Here is a 17,294-nt window from a genome sequence, read left to right as displayed (position 1 = left end):
TGGGTCCAATTGTATCGTGTTGACAGATGGTCAGAAACGATGCAGTAAAGATGACAAACACTCAAGATGCAGAAGACAGAGGGCATAACTGCAGAACAATGGTTTTGAGCAGAGGGAAGGAGTTAGATTCAGTGCCCAACAAGAAGGTTTGGCCTTAGCTAGGAGGACAGACCACCATCCCTAATAAACTGTGGGAAGTGTATGGGTCAGTGGTAGGTTTGGAGGTGGGGGCATGTGTCTGTTCTCTGCTATTGTTTTCTCAGTGAAATAGGAAAGAACGTTGCCATCTGAGAATGAGGGGGTTTTGAAAGTTTGAGGAGACAGGGAGGAGTCCGAAAGAGTGGACTGGGAAAGTAGGAAAGTCAGTGAAAAGCAGTTTGAGCAGGAAGTGAAAAATTTTGGATTTTAGTTCATTAACTCACTATGTGCTTTGGGGCAAAATAACTCTAAGGGTCTGCTTAAGGTGAGATTTGGTTGTGTTTTTCTCTAGTCATGTATATACCTGTAGGTGCAGGTATGGATTGAGTAGAAAGTTGAGTTTACCCAGCATTGGGGTTTGCCAGTTGAGTATAACTTTGGGATGAAGGGCAGGCTCATTGAAGGTGTATGTAAAGCAGTGAAAATAATAATAAAGCAGTCCAGAGGAGAGCTAGACTTTTGCCTGCAGATGAATATGGCTTTATTCTGGTCCATTCCAAACAGGGACTAAAAAGAAACCTTTGCGAAGGTCTTTAGGGCATCTTGGCTCAGTAGAGTCTTGACAGGGAAGGTCTTTGGGTAGCATCCTCATGGGCATCTCTCAGGAAGGTGATCGTTTTCTTTTAGTTCACTGACTTAAATTCTCATACCTCTTCACCTCATTTTTGTTATGAGAATATTGAGTATCAACCATCAACACTCCACATTATCTCGAGTTCTAAGGACAGCGTGGCAGGGCCTGAGATGCTCCTTAGCCTCAATCTGCAGATGAGGAAACACACTAGTTCCTTGATACAGCAGTTGAGGAGCGGAGTGAGGATTAAAACCCACATCCATACCACTCAAATCACGTACTTTCTCCACCATATCCCTTTGCCTCTTTTCTGCTGGAGCTTCGTTTGGTGATTCTCCCATCCCTTAGCTAAGCAAATCTTGTGACTTTTTCTCCCTTGTCATCCTGCCTACATCTCCTTGCCATAATTCTAACCTGGCTATGCCTTAAAAACCCCACATCTCTCATTCCTGCTCAACAGAGACCAAGTTCCACCTTGGGAGGAGATGAGGGACATCAGTTCTGTTGCCTTCTAATGCTATTCTCTAATTACTACCTGCTACTACTTTTACTCATTTAAAGTCCAGGAGACACTCAACTTCATCATAGCTGCGGTTCCTAATTCCCAAATCTGCTCACACCTTACTGGGTGACGTTAGTACTTGGTGTGTGTGTGTGTGTGTGTGTGTGTGCACATGGCCTGCATATATCATATATAATATGTAAAATATTATCATAATATGCTTACTTAAATATATATTTATTGATATATAAGATATATATTTGTCATATGATAATTTAATGTATATAATGATATATGTATGTATGTGTGTGTGTATATGTATATTTTCTTTCCGCAATGATATCTTCCAACATATAGCTTGGCTCCAAGTTTCTCTAGTTGTCCCCAGATGTCTTTTAGAGCTTTTCTTCTGTTTTCTGTTTTTTATTTTAAGTCCAGGATGCTATCAGGGTTTACCTAGTGCATTTGTAGTTTTGTCTCCTTAGCTTTGAAATATCCCCTCTTGGAGGTTACTTTGTTTAGCTTTGTTAGATCATTTACTTTCTCTCTAGAGTCAAGCTCTTTGGCGATAAAGATTACATCATATGCCCCACTGTGTCCACGCCTTCCTCAAGCACCCGGCATGGGGCTTTGTGCGGGGAGGCTATCCAAGGTAGTGGTGAAAATCATGGACTCTAAAGTCAAAAAGGCCTGTGTTCAAATTCTGGCCCTCTCATTTTTTATCTAGGTGACTTTGCAGTCATTAAACTTTGTAGACTGAGCCTCTTCATCTATATAATGGGACAATAAGAGTAACTGTCGAGCAAGGTTGCCATGAGGATTAAGTGAGCACCCAGCACAGTGCCCAGCCCAACACTAGCCTGTGGCATCCTCAGTTCAGTGATTTCCAACTACACATCCACAGGCACCGCTGGGACCAGGCAGAGGCTCAGGGATATGAAGCTTTTCCAGCAGATGTGCGTCTGTGGTTGGGGGAAGTGGGAGAATATGCCAGAGAAGAGGCAGGTTGGGTCGTTAAAATGGGAAGCAGGTAAGTCAGTGAAAAACCTTGGATTTTAGTTCACTAACTCAATGTGGGACTTGGGGAAGTCACTTAATCTTGCTGGGCACCGGCAGTCTCCTGTGTAGGACCCTGTGATTAGACTGGAGCATCCCTAAGCTCCACCAACATGTTACAGTTCCTGACCTCAAGAAGGAAGATGTTTTCTTTGGAGTCAAGGGTTAGAAATCAAGTAGATTCTGGAAAAGCAAATAAAGATGAAAATAGCCACCACCTCTGGGACCTCTTTCCATGGCACTTGTGATGTTAAGTGCTTCACTTCCATTATTTCACTTAACCTCTATGACAGTGTGGGGAGGCAGTTTTTAGTGAATCCTTTCCCAGATGTGGAAACAAGCTTAGAGAGATCTGGTAACGTGAGCAAGGTCACTCAACTGCCTAGTGGCAGAATCAGGATCCAAATCTAAGACTTTCTGACTCTAAAACCCCTTCTCCTAAGTGCCAGGTCACACTGTAGAAGAGACGGTGAGCGGTTTGAGTGCCCTGGGTTGACAGGATGTTCACTCAGGATTGTGGAAAAACAGCTTTTCACTGCCGGTCCTTACTCCCTTTCTCTCTCATATACAACATTTCCATTTTACTATGTGCCTCACTTTCAAAACTTCACACAGAATGTTTTTTTTGAGGAAAAAGTCTGCAAAGTAGTAAGTGAGCTGCAAATGGTTTGAGATATTTAATGTCAAACAAGTTAGTGGCAAACTGAGAAATCAAGTCCAGAGTATATACTTCTACATCAGTCTTTCCTCCAGATACTTTTTGGTCTGACACTGCAGATTCTGAGAACTTATACAGCATAACTGAGAAACCAGTAAGTTTTTAAAATTCCATTGGTTAGAACTTAAACACAGATCTTGGATATAGTTTGTTGCTTGTAATGAGTATGTCTATGTAATTATCATCTGAAGTCACGTTCATTTTATTTATTTTTTAAAAATGTTTATTTATTTTGAGAGCCAGAGAGAATTCGAGCAGACTCCTGTTGTTGGCACAGAGCTTGTTACGGGGGCTCGATCCCATGAACCATGAGATCATGACTTGAGCTGAAATCAACAGCTGCTCAACTGACTGAGCCACCCAGGGGCTCCCAAATGAGGTACTTTTAAAAAGGGGTGCTATTGGGCCACCTGGGTGGCTCAGTCAATTAAGTGTCTGACTCTTGATTTTGGTTCAGATCATGAGGAGCCCCATGTGGGCTCTATGCTGGGTGTGGTGCCTGCTTAAGATTCTCTCTCTCTCCCTTTCCCTCTGCCCCTCCCCTGCTCATGTTCTTGCTCTCCCCCCCCCTCTCTCTCTCTCTCAAAAATTAATAAAATTAAATAAAGTAAAGTAAAATAAAATAAAGTAAAAGAGGGTGCTTCTAACAATGACACCAAGAAAATAGGTATAAAACTGGATTGTCTGAATACCTGACCATAATCCTCATGAGTGTACTTTTAGGTAACGTATCAGTCTGAAGAGGCAATATTCAGTGAGAATATTTTGTTTTAGTCCAAAGACAGAATGGCAGTGTTTTAGAAAAGGAAATGTGAGTAAAACAGGAACATGCTGTACTTTAGTAGGTAGTTTATTACCTTTCATCAGCATTAAAACATTGGTGCTGGTGTTCTCTCTCTTGTCTTCTTTCTCCTAAGCTAGGGCTATGTTCCTTTGGTCCAGAATGACTGGGCAAAAATTCCTTATAATAGAAATCTTCCAAATCCAATAATTTCCCCTGACTGTAAATGAACAACACATAAACACATCATAGCTTCAATCTACTTTTCTACTCAAACTTCTACTTGTTCTCTTCTTTCATTTAGTATAATTTAGGAGTAACCATTCATGTGAATAGAAACAAGAGAAGTCTTGAAATGCACAAAGATAGTATATACCAGACATTAAAAAGGAAAACAAAACCCTCCTCTCGCACCTTTAAGAGAGCATTTTCCTGGTTTCATCTCATTGAACTTGGCACAGAATTAGTAGTTAGTAGACAGCCAGTGACTACAGACTACAGTTTGTCCAGTCTAGGAGAGGGTTCATAACTGACTGTTGGGTCCCTATGAGAAAAGCTTATCTTTATGTACCAACACATAGCATTTTCCCATTTTCTCCGGCATCAGTTAAGTCCAGGGATGTACACAATATTTCATGACCTTACCTTATTTCCTTCACAAGTAACCTACTGTCCTTTCCTTACTGATGGGCTTTAGTGTTCAAATTTCCTAATTAAACCATATCAATGGACCAAGAAAAGCAAAATCTGTATTGGGATAGTACAATTCATTCATAAACTATTTGAGTTCTTCTGTGCTAGCTCAATATATTTCCAATAGGTGAGATCTTCTAAATTACATATAAACCACATATTCATAATATAAATGTACTGAGAGCATGGGCAAAGAAGGGGTCCACGGTGGGATGATCAACAAGAAATGTTATGAAATGGCCTCCCACCTGCGGCGTTCCCAGTACTGACCTCGTCCACCCGCCCCCCCTGCTTTTGCACCCCTCTCCTTCCCATACACACACGTACACCATTTTTATTTTTTGGGCCATTACCCCACACCCCTTGTTGCTGCCAAAACCACATGGGCTGGGGGCTGGGGCTGGATGGACAGACACCTCCCCCTGCCCATACCCATCCTGTGTAAATCTATCCACATTAAATAGGTGATTTTAAAAAAATAGATGATTTTTAGTCATAACTTGAATGTAAGGATTCATATTTTGGTTTGATGACACTGAAATCTAGAAATAATATTTACCCATCTTTCCTTGGTCTTCGTTTTTCTTCTTGGACTGACTTCTAAAGGGAATAGAAAAAATTAAAAAATCAGTATTATATTATGATTACTATAATGTAATTGATATCATTACTATATTAATCTATAAATACGTTTGTTCTTATAAAGCCAATTTAGAAATAAGCAAATGGATACAACGTTTTAAAAATGTAATGGAATAGGGGCACCCGGGTGGCTCAGTCGGTTAAACATCTGACTTTGGCTCAGGTCATGATCTCACAGTTGGTGGCTTTGAGCCCTGTGTCAGGTTCTGTGCTGACGGCTCAGAGCCTGGAGCCTGTTTCGGATTCTGTGTCTCCCTCTCTCTCTGCCCCTCCCATGCTCATACTCTGTCTTTCTCTGTCTCTAAAAATAACATTAAAAAAATAAAAATCTAATGGAATATAATTCACTCAAATTTTATTAATTATGAATTTGTGTGTTTTTTTTTTTTTTTACCAGATTGGTAATTAATCTTCGCGTTCCATGCCAAAAAATGTTTACCACACAGTGACCAGTATACACAAGATTACTTAAGGTCCGTCTACCTACAAATGGGGAAAAATATGTCAGAATCCCTGGAACACCCATCTTTCTATCACAAGTGCAGCTGTAATCGGCAAGTTGATTAGGCGGCTTTGATGACTTGCTTACATGTCCTCTTTGTCTGCGGCAAAGGGAGGGCAGGTGCAACAGTCCACAAAAGAATGGGTGTGGGCTTTACCAACCTCAAGGAGCCCGTTTACGGTATAAAAGTAACAGACTAGAGGAGACCTATGTGCGTTTGCAAAACGTTTTCACAGTTGAGAGCTTATGTATCGAGGCACTAATGAGAATATGGAAGTCCAGATTTAATTAGATACCTTTTAATCAATACTTCAATCTGAACACTAACAAAATGGTACTTTACATACAAAGTGATATCATCTTTTGTATTATAACATTAGAAATGTGTTTCACTGTCTGCCGCCTCAAGATATTTGAGCTCACCCATTTACAGGCTGCAAAAGGATGTACGTCTTTTGGGCTGAGAGAAGAAACAGGATGCTCACCTCAAACAAGCTGAAGATACTGTAACTGTGGAACCCCTAATGCAGATACCAAGTTGGCTGGAGCCATCAAGTGCAAGATACTAAAGATGGTGGCTGCTAATCGTTTGTAAATATTGAGGGTTTTCCCCAGTATTTTTTAGGCATGCTCATTTTTTCTCATGATTTAGCATTTGCAATACACTGAAATGTTGGATAAATCAAACAGTTCATGTTTCATCTATTCTTATTGGTTGGCACTTTAGAGCATGGATGACATAGAAGGAATGCTTAAATGCATCAAGTCTGGGAGTGGACCATTCAGGAAGGAACCGTGTTATGGGGCAGGCCGCCAATGACATTCCTGTTCTACTTCCCATTTCTTATTATATTCCTGATCCAATGCCTTGGGCTAGGAGGTGCATACAAATAATTATATTACTACCATAGGTACAATGGCCTCTAGCAGTCTAACCAATCATCCCTGGAACCCAGGTTGTATTTGTTGTGGTTCTTGTTGTTTTAATATGACAGAGGTCCTTCCTCCTTGATCTGTTATCTGAAAAAAAAAATGTCTCATGTTCTCAGTAACAATTTTCTATAATCCAAAGTTACGCTTAAATGATGGCACTATGTTGAGTGACAGAGGTCCTCTTTATACCTCCGTGAATCAAATAATGTTCTGCCCTTGAATTCTCAAGCGGTGAGGACCATTTTTTATTCTGGATCAGCGTTTCCCTCTGGGAGGTGGTGTATATATTTTGGTTCTCAGTTACAGGAATTCTTAGAAGAGGAAATACAGTCCAGGCTTCTGCTTTATTTCACTCTTGCCTGTGCTAGAATATTCCAATGAAATATAATTCGTTAATATGTTTTTCCCCCAAATTGTTCAAGGTGGGGTATAATGGAAGCAATTATACAACCAAGGTGATAAAGTAGAAGTTGTAAATAAGGAACAAAGAGGTCAAAAGAGTGTTAGGAGGGAGCCTTACATTTGTGTTAGCATCCTGGCAGCTGGGGCCAAAAGGGAAGCATGAAACTGCACTCTTAAGGGAGAAGATTTCATAGTAATGTTATCAGCTGGGACTTTATATTAGTGGCATTTATTGCTAAGGCAATGTTTTCAATTTTAGTTTTTTAAAACTTATTTTTTTATTTATTAAAATTTTTTAATGTTTTATTTATTTTTGATACAGAGAGAGAGAGAGAGAGAGAGAGACAGAGCATGAGAGGGGGAGGGGCAGAGAGAGAAGGAGACACAGAACCGGAAGCAGGCTCCAGGCTCTGAGCTAGCTGTCAGCACAGAGCCTGATGGGGGCCTGAACCCACAAACGTGAGATCAGACCTGAGCCGAAGTCGGATGCTCAACCGAGTCACCCAGGCATCCCGCTTTATTTTTGAGAGAGAGAGAGAGAGCGAGAGAGCACGTGCACATGCGGGGAGGGACAGAGAGAGAGGAGGACAGAGAATCCAAAGTAGGTTCTGTGCTGACAACAGGGAGCCTGACATGGGACTCAAACTCACAAACCCATGAGATGGTGACCTTAGCCTAAGTCGATGCTTCACAGACTGAGCCATCCAGGAGCCCCTTAAAACTTATTTTTATTTATTTATGTTGAGAGAGACAGGCAGTGTGAACAGGAGAGGAGCAGAGAGAGAGTGAGAGTGAGAGAATCCCGAGCAGGCTCCATACGGTCAGTGAAGAGCTCAATGTAGGGCTCGAGCCCATGAAACCATGAGTTCATGACCTGAGCTGAAACCAAGAGTCAGACGCTTAACAACTGAACCACCCAGGAGCCCCTCAATTGTAGTTTTGAAATTATAAGTCACTAACTTGAAATTTGAAGTGAAAATAAAGAAGTAAATATCCTCTGGCAGTTTCTTAAAGAACTAAAGAAAAGATAGAGAGAAGGAGATAAAGATGGTACAAGGAGGTATTCTGGGGAGGGTATTCTTGAGGAGGACTTTGGAAGACCGAGGACTTTGGAAGACATGACAGCCCCTCTCCCCACCCAATGCAAAGAAACACACTTATGATAGAACTTTAAAATTCATATCCGTATACTAGCCGGTGATCAAAAAGAATTAAATCTTGTCATTTGCAACATGGATGGCATTAGAGTGTATTCTGCTAAGCAAAATAAGTCAGTCAGAGAGAAATAAATATCATATGATTTCACTCATATGTGGAATTTGAGAAATAAAATAGATGAACATAGGGGAAATGAAGGAAAATAAGATAAAAAGGGAGAAGGAAGCAAACCATAAGAGACTCTTAAATACAGAGAACAAACTGAGAGTTGGTGGAGGGGAGGTAGGTGGGGGCTGGGCTAAATGGGTGATGGGCATTAAGGAGGGCATTTGTTGGGATGAGCACTGGGTGTTGTGTGCAAGTGATAATTACTGAATTCTACTCCTGAAATTATTATTACACTATATATTAACTAGCTTAGACTTAAAGAAAATGAAAAAATAGGGGCACCTGGGTGGCTCAGTCAGTTGAGTGTCCGGCTTTTGCTCAGGTCATGATTTTGAGGTTCGTGGGTTCGAGCCCCGCGTCAGGCTCTGTGCTGACAGCTAGCTCAGAGCCTGGAACCTGCTTCAGATTCTGTGTCTCCCTCTCTCTCTGACCTTCCCCTGCTCACACTGTCTTTCTCTCTCTCAAAAATAAATAAATAAACATTAAAAAAATTAGGAAGAAAAAATAAAATTCATATCGGCTACATTCTGGTGGATATAATCTTCCGTTTCTTTTGGAAATACCCTAACACTTTATTTACTTAGGGGGACTCACGAGGATGAAGAAGGTAGCCAAAACATAGAAGGAAAAACACCCACACTGGAAGGACCCAATTACCTACTCCTACTACCTACCTATTAGTGTAGGAAAGGTCCTGGAGAAAAGAATAAAATAAATAAAAAATAAAAAGGACCTTAGATGGGGCCGTGTTTACTCAATCATTACGTGCGGGAACTGTTGGCCCTGAGTCACCATTTTTGATCGCTTCGCAGCTCTGCGCTGGGCAGGCCCCGCCCTGCCCGCAGAACAACAGGGCGAGTGTGCTGAGCCCGGGCCCCTGATTTTGGACATGCGAATAGCGACATTTCCTAGATGTAAGAGATGAACAGCATCAAGCCGTAGAAGATTGCTGGTGTTGCTTTAAGGCAGAATGGCCATAGTAGAAGTGACCTCCAAGGAGAAACAAGAGCTCCAGGAAGAGGTAAAGCAGCTAGGAGCACAGCTGTGCGTGCGTGTGCGTGTGTGTGTGCGTGTGTGTGTTGGGAGGGGTGCGGGGACATCACCCCCAGGGCTCCGCGGCCCAGGAGTACTGTACTACAGCCATGAGCTGTTCAGCAAAGAGGCAGGGACAGTGGGGTCCCTGTCTCCACACAGCCCATAGGCTAGAGGGGACAGTCAGACTGGAGGAGAGTAGACATATATTTATAAACACTCTGGAGAAAATGAAGCAGGGCCAGGCGAGCAGAGAGATGGGGTCCTACCTCATAAATCTAAATAAATCCAAAAGTTTTTGCTCAGTACATTGGCCTTTGGGTCATCAAGGAAAGGTTTAAAATGTGCAATATAACAGAAATTTATTTCTGTTTCTCAATTTCAGATTTCTACAATAGAAATAATTTTAGAAAGAATTTCATGAATGCCATTTGGAATTACAGAAAGTTTTTTCCCCTGAAAATAGATCTTTTATCATGTGTGAGTTATGAATTCATGTTCCTCCTTTGCTTACCTGAACTTGTCTATAAAGGATAAATCTTCACCTGTTGTGTACCTCATTCGCTACAGCAACATTTCCTGTGTCTGTGTGTATCTGTATGTGGTTTTGTTGTTTCTTACGGAGGGCAGGGGGGTGAGGTGTGGTAGTTCTGGGGGTTTCCAAAGCCATAACCATTGCTTTCTTTTTCAGAAGTGTATCCAAATATTTGCTTCATTTTGCTCAACAGAAATGAGGAGCCTGGTTTGGATTTTAGGTCTCCTCTATTTTGGATGCAGCTGGTCATGTGACAGATAACAAAGACTGTAAGTCTTCAGCAAGTCTGGAGATTTAGAGATGGCACAGTTACTTCCTACATCCATGGTGCTTTCTACCAGTAAGCCACTCAGGATGGCCAAGGGGAGCTTTCAGTTGATATTCAGGGTCAGTCTAATTGCCTGAAAATTTAATATAAGGACAAATATTTTAATGAGTGTGAGGCACAGGAGTGTGTAGTCATGTTCCCAGATGATGACTGGAATCAGCAAGTGTTTTCCATTGCTAGATAACAATCATGCTTTCAGCAGCAGCATGAAAACGAGGTTGGGTTTGCTTGTCTTTTCACTGTCATCGGTCAGTCACTGTACCCACAGGAAAGTAAAAAAGTCCATTAAAAAAGGCAGTTCGTTTTAGAGAAACGATTGCAAACGTTCTATGGAAATCCCGTTCCGTGGTACGTCCGATGAAGTCGTCAGGATTACTGTTCTGGTTTGAATCTTGAAGCTGCTACCACAGCTTCAGGTACGCCTCACAAAGCAAACAAAATATGCAGAGTTTTCCAGGCGCATTTATTTCAGTCCTGGAAAGGATACGTCTGTAGGCCTGGACCTTGCATAGATGGCATTAATCAAGATGATAACAAGATCATACTCGATCTATTTGTGTCGAGGTGTCCGGCAGGATTTGCAGATGGCTGTCTTCAGCACTCTGTGGTTATGGTCTCCGAACAACTCTTTGGCCCCTTTGTTGCATTCAGGGCTCTTGTACTGGTAGGAGTAGGCGCCACCCCATCTGTGTTCCCCTTGCCTGCTGCCACCCCTCTGTGTTCTTGCCTGGCCCCGGCTTACTCTGCCCACTGCTGCCCATCTCCGGGCAATTGCAGCTAAGCTAAAATTACAGACAGTGTTTTGATGGTTAAAAGGCGTGGCCCTACCACAGCTACAGATTCCACTATGTTGTAACGACCCAAATTTGGAGAAGAGCCAGGTAAAGATGAACACATGGTGTGCTGTCATTTATACTAATCTCCTGGTTTTCTGTGTTTTATTTTTCACTGAGGCTACAGATTTCAAGACTCATGGGTATAAAAAGAATTCCAGTCACTAGATATTTGAGATCTATTAAATCCTTTATATTCATTTAAAAATGAATAGTAGAAAGGCGAAGTAAACTTCTTGAGGGCAGAGACTCATTTGTGAGGCTCAGAATCTGTTGCATGATTCTCACTGAAAGGGTGGTTGTCAGTAATAGACATTTCACCTTATCTCAGACTCTTATAAATTCTCATATTGAGAATGGCATCTGTTGTTGAAGCCCTCATGGTTCATTATCATTTGAGATGTAGTTAATAAAGGTCACTGAGTGCCATTTATGGCTTATATTCAGGGCTAATAGGGAATGTCTAGTAATTTCTAATCTTGTTCTCTGCTCTTGTTCCTATTTAACTACATAAACAAATGTGAGGCTATCTGCTTCCTTCTGGGGGAGGGCAGTGTAGAAAAAAAATCTGTAATCAAGATTTTTTATAAAATAACAGTCCAATGCAGCCATCTGGAATTTTCATTTCCTCCTCAATTTACTTCTAATTGTATTTCACTCAAATTTCATTGCATTCACTTGTAGCATAAATATTTGTTGCATGCCTACTATGTGGCAGGCTAAATGCAACAGGCAAACTCCTTGATGTTATGGAAACCACATCGGTCACTCTTTGGTGGGATACAGCATGGTGGGGCGAAGCAAGGGCTGCTCAGGGAGGGCACAGGGGTTTGGGAGCATCGGGAGGGCTTCCTGAAGAAAAAGACATGTAGGCTGGGGATGTTTTGTCCCTACAAGGTGAGAAGAGAAAAAGAAGTGGGTTCTAGGCTGATGATAGAGCATGTCCAGGGACAAATGCCTATGAACAAGGTGAAGAACAGGTACAGGCTAACGAGAGGGAATGGCTGTAGTGGAGAGGAAGAAGGGATGAATGAGTAGTGGGGGGTAAAGGAAAAGGTAAGCCAAGCCCTGATATTGACCAGCCCCTCTATCACAGGACACTAGGAAGTGATTACAAGGCTTTCCATCATGGGGGTGGCATGATCAGATGTTAATTTCAAAAACACAATTCTAGCTACAGTGTGAAAGATGCGTTAATGAGAAGGGGAGCAAAACAAGAGAACAGTAAAAGGAGGGATACAGAAATATCAACTAGAAATGCTGGCCTAAGGAAGCTGTGCACAGGGGGTGTGGAGAGAAACAGACATTCAAAAGATATTTAAGAGTAGATTTTTGGATATGGTAGTTGAGAAAAGGGAGAAGTCAGGACAATACTCTGATTACTAGTTTATAAAAAGTCATTCATTCACAGATACCATGTATGGCACATTTTTACTTATATGCAATGTTCAGAATAGGCAAATCTAATAGAGAAAGAAGGTGGATTTGCAGTTGCCTAGGGCTGGAGGGTGTGGGTGGGGAATGGCTGCTAAGGGGCATGAAGTTTCTTTTTGGGGTGATCATGATGTTCTAAAATTGATTGTGGTGATGGTTGTACAACTCTGAATATAATGACAACCATTTAATTGTCTATTTTAGATGAGTGAATTGTATGGCATGTGACATATCTCAATAAAGCTGTGTGTGTGTGTGTGTGTGTGTGTGTGTGTGAGTGTATGTGTGTGCCTGTATGTGTGCACATGTATGCATGTGCAGATGGATAGATGCCTAAGTGCCTCTATGTAGAGTGTGTAAAACAAACATTGGCCAGTTTGACATTTGAGTGTGGAGCTAGAGAGAGATTTAGCCAGAGATAAATCTCAGAAATCAGTAGTAACTGAGGTCATAAGACTGTCCAAAGGTAATGAGAGGGGAAGAGAGCCTAAGATTGAACACTAGGCAACACCAAGGTGGAGAGGAGCTTTCCAAAGACACTGGGGAGAAACCACCAGAGAGAAGGGAGGAGTAGACCATTTGACTTAGAAGGCAAGAGGGAGCTCCATTTTCTGCCCAGGAGCTGGGAAACTTAATTCCAATTGATGGGAAGCATTCTCTGGGTGCAGTGGGGGCACGGAGAATCAGTGCTCTCTCCCTGTGGCAGTGGAATGGAAGAGTGAACAAAGATTACAGAAGGACAGACCAGTAGGTGCAGAGGACTGAGAAGCGTGAGAGAAAGGCACTTGCTGGCAGGGTTTTAGCGGTTAACTGTGGCCAGTGGCCCTGGGGGCCTGGAGAGGGGGCTGAAGAGTAGTCCCAGTCCAAGGAGGAGGGCTTCTGCAGCATCCGGACTTTATGCTGATGGAACTCCAGAGCTGTTAGAGGAACATCAAGGGAGGAGCACAATCACAAGATGGTCTAGAGAAGCATTCTGATGTGGCTGGAGAAGCTGAGATTGGAAGTCTGAAATATTCTAGGTGGGGAATAATGATGGTCCGAAGCAGAGTGCTGCCTGTGAGGGGAGAGGCAGGGCATGAATCAGAGTAGTGAACCTTGGCTGGTAGAAGCCATGCTTTAGAGCAACAGATTGGATGTCAGGAATGAGAGAGAGGGCAAGATCCAGGATGACTCCCAGGTTCCTGGTCTAGGTCACCAGTGGATGATGGTGGCATTTGCAGAGAGCAGGAACAGGAGAGGAAGGACAGGCTGGCAGGGGTGCGGTACCACCAGTGAGGCCTCACATTACACACAGCGAGTGAGCAGGAGCTGTGCAGTCAGAAGACCTCAGCGTACCTAAGGATCCCATCAGCTAGGGAGTGCCTACCCGGGTCTGAGTCCTGACCCGTGAGATGGGGACACCACCTTAAGGGCTATTCAGAGGATTAGATGTCAGTGTTTGTGAACACCCCTCTCTCCAGGCCTAGAATTTAAAAGGTGCTCAAGTAAATGTCTCCTTCTTCCTCTTTCCTATTCTCCGTTCCCTCAAACTTGCTCTTTGATTCAAGGTCCCTCTCTGCAGAGCTCCTGTTCTGATGCACTTCTCTTTCTGGGTTGGTATTTGCGACTCAGCTCAATTAATGGGCCAGCAGAGAAGACTGCTAGAGGAAAGGGGGTTTACAGGACTGTAGGAGGGGCTCGGACCATGTGGAAGAGGGGCTTTAGTGGTTGCAATGGCTCCCATCTGATAGTAAGAGTGAGCCACTTACATGCAGTAGATAATAGTATGTGGAGTCCTCAGGGTTATTTAATGTTTTGGGTTTCCGGGGCCGTCTTGGGGGCCTCAATATTTTTGGCTCTTCTTCTTTAGAGATACCTACAAGAAAGGTGATCATAAAGAAGCATTCAATTACAAAGACTATTATCAAGCAAATTTTCCTTTTGGGGTAAATAAGAAATTACATACACACAACTGGGGCTCAAGCTGGGAGAAAGAGGAAATACTTTTGTTCCCCCAACCAGCACTTATCATATTCCTCACCTGGTGTTCTTTCTGATTGTATGGTGGTGTGGGGCTTTGAGGTATAAGGGAAAGGAAAGAAGGGGAAGAAAAGAAATGTATGGTTTGGTAATATGGAATAGTGTATCACACAGTTCAGAATATCATTGTATTCCTGGCACTTGAGGAAATGCTCAACAGATAGTGTTTAATAAAATTTTGCTGGATGAGTAAGTAATCCCTTTGCCTCCTGGACTGAATCACTCCCCTCTTTGCTCCTTGAAAAGACTCACCAAAAAATGCTAGAACTGATAAGCAAAATCAGTAAAGTTTCAGGATACAAAAGTCAATGTACAGAAATCTGTTGCATTTCTATACATCAATAATGAAGCAGCAGAAAAAGAAATTAATAGAAATCAATCCCATTTACCATTGCACCAAAATTAAATACCTAGGGATAAACTTAAACAAAAAGGTAAAAAAACTTTACTCTGAAAATTATAGAACACTGGTGAAAGAAATTGAAGAGGACACAGAGAAATGGAAAGGCATTCCATGCTCATGGATTGGAAGATCAAATATGATTAAAAGATCTACTATTGAAAGCAATCTACAGATTTAATTCAATCTCTATCAAACTACCAATAGCATTTTTCACAGACCTAGAACAAATAATCCTAAAACTTGTATAGAAACACAAAAGACTCTGAATAGCCAAAGCAACCTTAAAAAAGAAAAGCAAAGTCAGATGCATTGCAATTATAGACTTCAAGTTATATTACAAAGCGGTAGTAATTAAAACAGTATGGTACTGGCACAAAAACAGACACATAGATCAATGGAACCCATATATGGTCAATTAATCTTTGACAAGGCAGGAAAGAATATTCAATGGGAAAAAGATGAGGAAATATATTAGAAAATGACATATCTGATAAAGAGTTAGTATCCAAAACATATAAAGAACTTATAAAACTCAACTCCTGACAGATGAATAATCCAATTATAAATAGGCAGAAGACATGAATAGATACTTTCCCCAAGAAGACATACAGATGGCCAAGTGACACATGGAAAGAGGCTAAACATCACTTATCATCAGGGAAATGCAAATCAAAACTACAATGAGATATCACCTCACACCTATCATAATGGCTAAAATCAACAACACAAGAAACAACAGGTGTTAATGAGGATGTGGAGAAAAGAGAAAGAACTTTCTTGCACTGTTGGTGAGAATGCAAACTGGTGCAGCTACTCTGGAAAACAGTATAGCGTTCCCTCAAAAAGTTAAAAATAGAACCACCCTACCATCCAGCAATTGCACTATTGGGTATCCAATGAAAGAATACAAAAATACTAATTCAAAGGGACACATGCACCCCCTGATGCTTATAGCAGCATTATTTACAATAGCCAAATTATGGAAACAACCAAGTGTACATTGATAGACAAATGGACAAAGATATCTATCTATCTATCTATCTATCTATCTATCTATCTATCTATCTATCTATACATATAGATATAATTGACTACTACTCAGCCATAAAAAGGAATGAAATCTTGCCATTTGCTGTAATATGGATGGAGCTAGACAGTATTATGCTAAGCAAAATAAGTCATTCAGAGAAAGACAAATACCATATTTATTTCACTTACATTTGGAATTTAAGAAACAAAACAAATGAGCAAAGGGGGGAAAAAAGAGAAAGAGAGAGAGGCAAACCAAGCAATGGGTTCCTAACTATACAGAACAAACTGATGGTTACCAGAGGGGAGGGTGGGTGGTTGAAATAGGTGATGAGGAGTAAGGAGTGCACTTGTGATGAGCAGCAAGTGCTGTCCGGGAGTGTTGAATCACTGTATTGTACACCTGAAATTAACAGTACACTAACTCTTAAACTAATGAGAATTTAAATAAAATTTTTTAAAAAGGTCATTATGCTGATAGGATCTTGCTGTGATTTCCCCCAAACACCAGCCTTACATGCATGGTGACCCATCCCTCTAAGCGCTGCACAATCTCCACTTCAAGGACCATCCCCTATGTTAAGCCCAAACAAGAACCCTGCTCATTTTTAGGCTTGACTCCCTTGTAAATGTAGAACCTCAAACTATTCGAATCTTCAGACCTAACTTTAAACACCTTCACCAAGAAACAATAATGCTTGCCATCTTTTCCTGCTCTGTCAGTAGAGTCGAGTTCTCAAAGCTGTAGCAACAGCACCAGAGCTTTTGATGATCTGCATACTCGGTTGTTACTATACTTGGCTTTACATTTATAGAGTTCATGGGGCCTCTCATGAAGTATTTCTGTTTTGACCACTGCATCCTCTGATTACATTTGTGCAGAAATGTCTGTTCAATGGATATATCAGAATCAGGGTGGGAGTGAGGATGGGTGCTTATTAGAGAATGACTTACATTCAACATCTACCTGAGCATACATTTCTTAGCTGACTTAAAGGCAGTTATAAATCTTTCTTTCCTATAAAAAGAGGCAAGAATGATTCCTAATCTAGATGTAGAAACACAGAGAAAATGAATTTCTCCAAACCATCCTAACCAAATCAAGTCAAAGAGAATAAAATCAGTAGATATTTATACTTACTATGTGTTAACAACCATGGCTGGTAGTGCAAATCAGTTTCGAGCAGGACAGAGACTCATAGATGTCTAACTTTCTAGTCTCATGCCCAATGCACTAGGTTAACTGACTTATTACAATGGCATTCATAGTCTCACGTCATCTAGCTCATTTATTTCAAAATCTATGGGAAATTGCTGGATGACAGAGATAGTTCAGCTAGCTGTGAGGAATTTA

General features: G+C 41.5%; 1 protein-coding gene and 1 pseudogene across 1 annotated transcript in view; both read right to left on the bottom strand.

Moving 5' to 3' along the window:
• The window catches only part of MYO3A (myosin IIIA), a 214,428-nt gene that overhangs the window by 2,646 nt on the left and 194,488 nt on the right, over window positions 1–17,294 (bottom strand). Inside the window, exons 30-32 of the mRNA XM_029955278.1 lie at window positions 14,238–14,344; window positions 5,082–5,122; window positions 3,906–4,049 (exon numbers count right to left, since the gene is read on the bottom strand). Of these exons, the coding sequence (XP_029811138.1) occupies window positions 3,906–4,049; window positions 5,082–5,122; window positions 14,238–14,344 (292 nt within the window). The remainder of the gene's footprint in view (window positions 1–3,905; window positions 4,050–5,081; window positions 5,123–14,237; window positions 14,345–17,294) is intronic.
• LOC115303952 lies at window positions 10,122–10,983 on the bottom strand (annotated as a pseudogene).

This window comes from Suricata suricatta, chromosome 10 (assembly GCF_006229205.1).
Source record: "Suricata suricatta isolate VVHF042 chromosome 10, meerkat_22Aug2017_6uvM2_HiC, whole genome shotgun sequence".
NCBI lineage: Eukaryota > Metazoa > Chordata > Mammalia > Carnivora > Herpestidae > Suricata > Suricata suricatta.
This window is presented reverse-complemented; position numbering and strand designations above follow the sequence as displayed.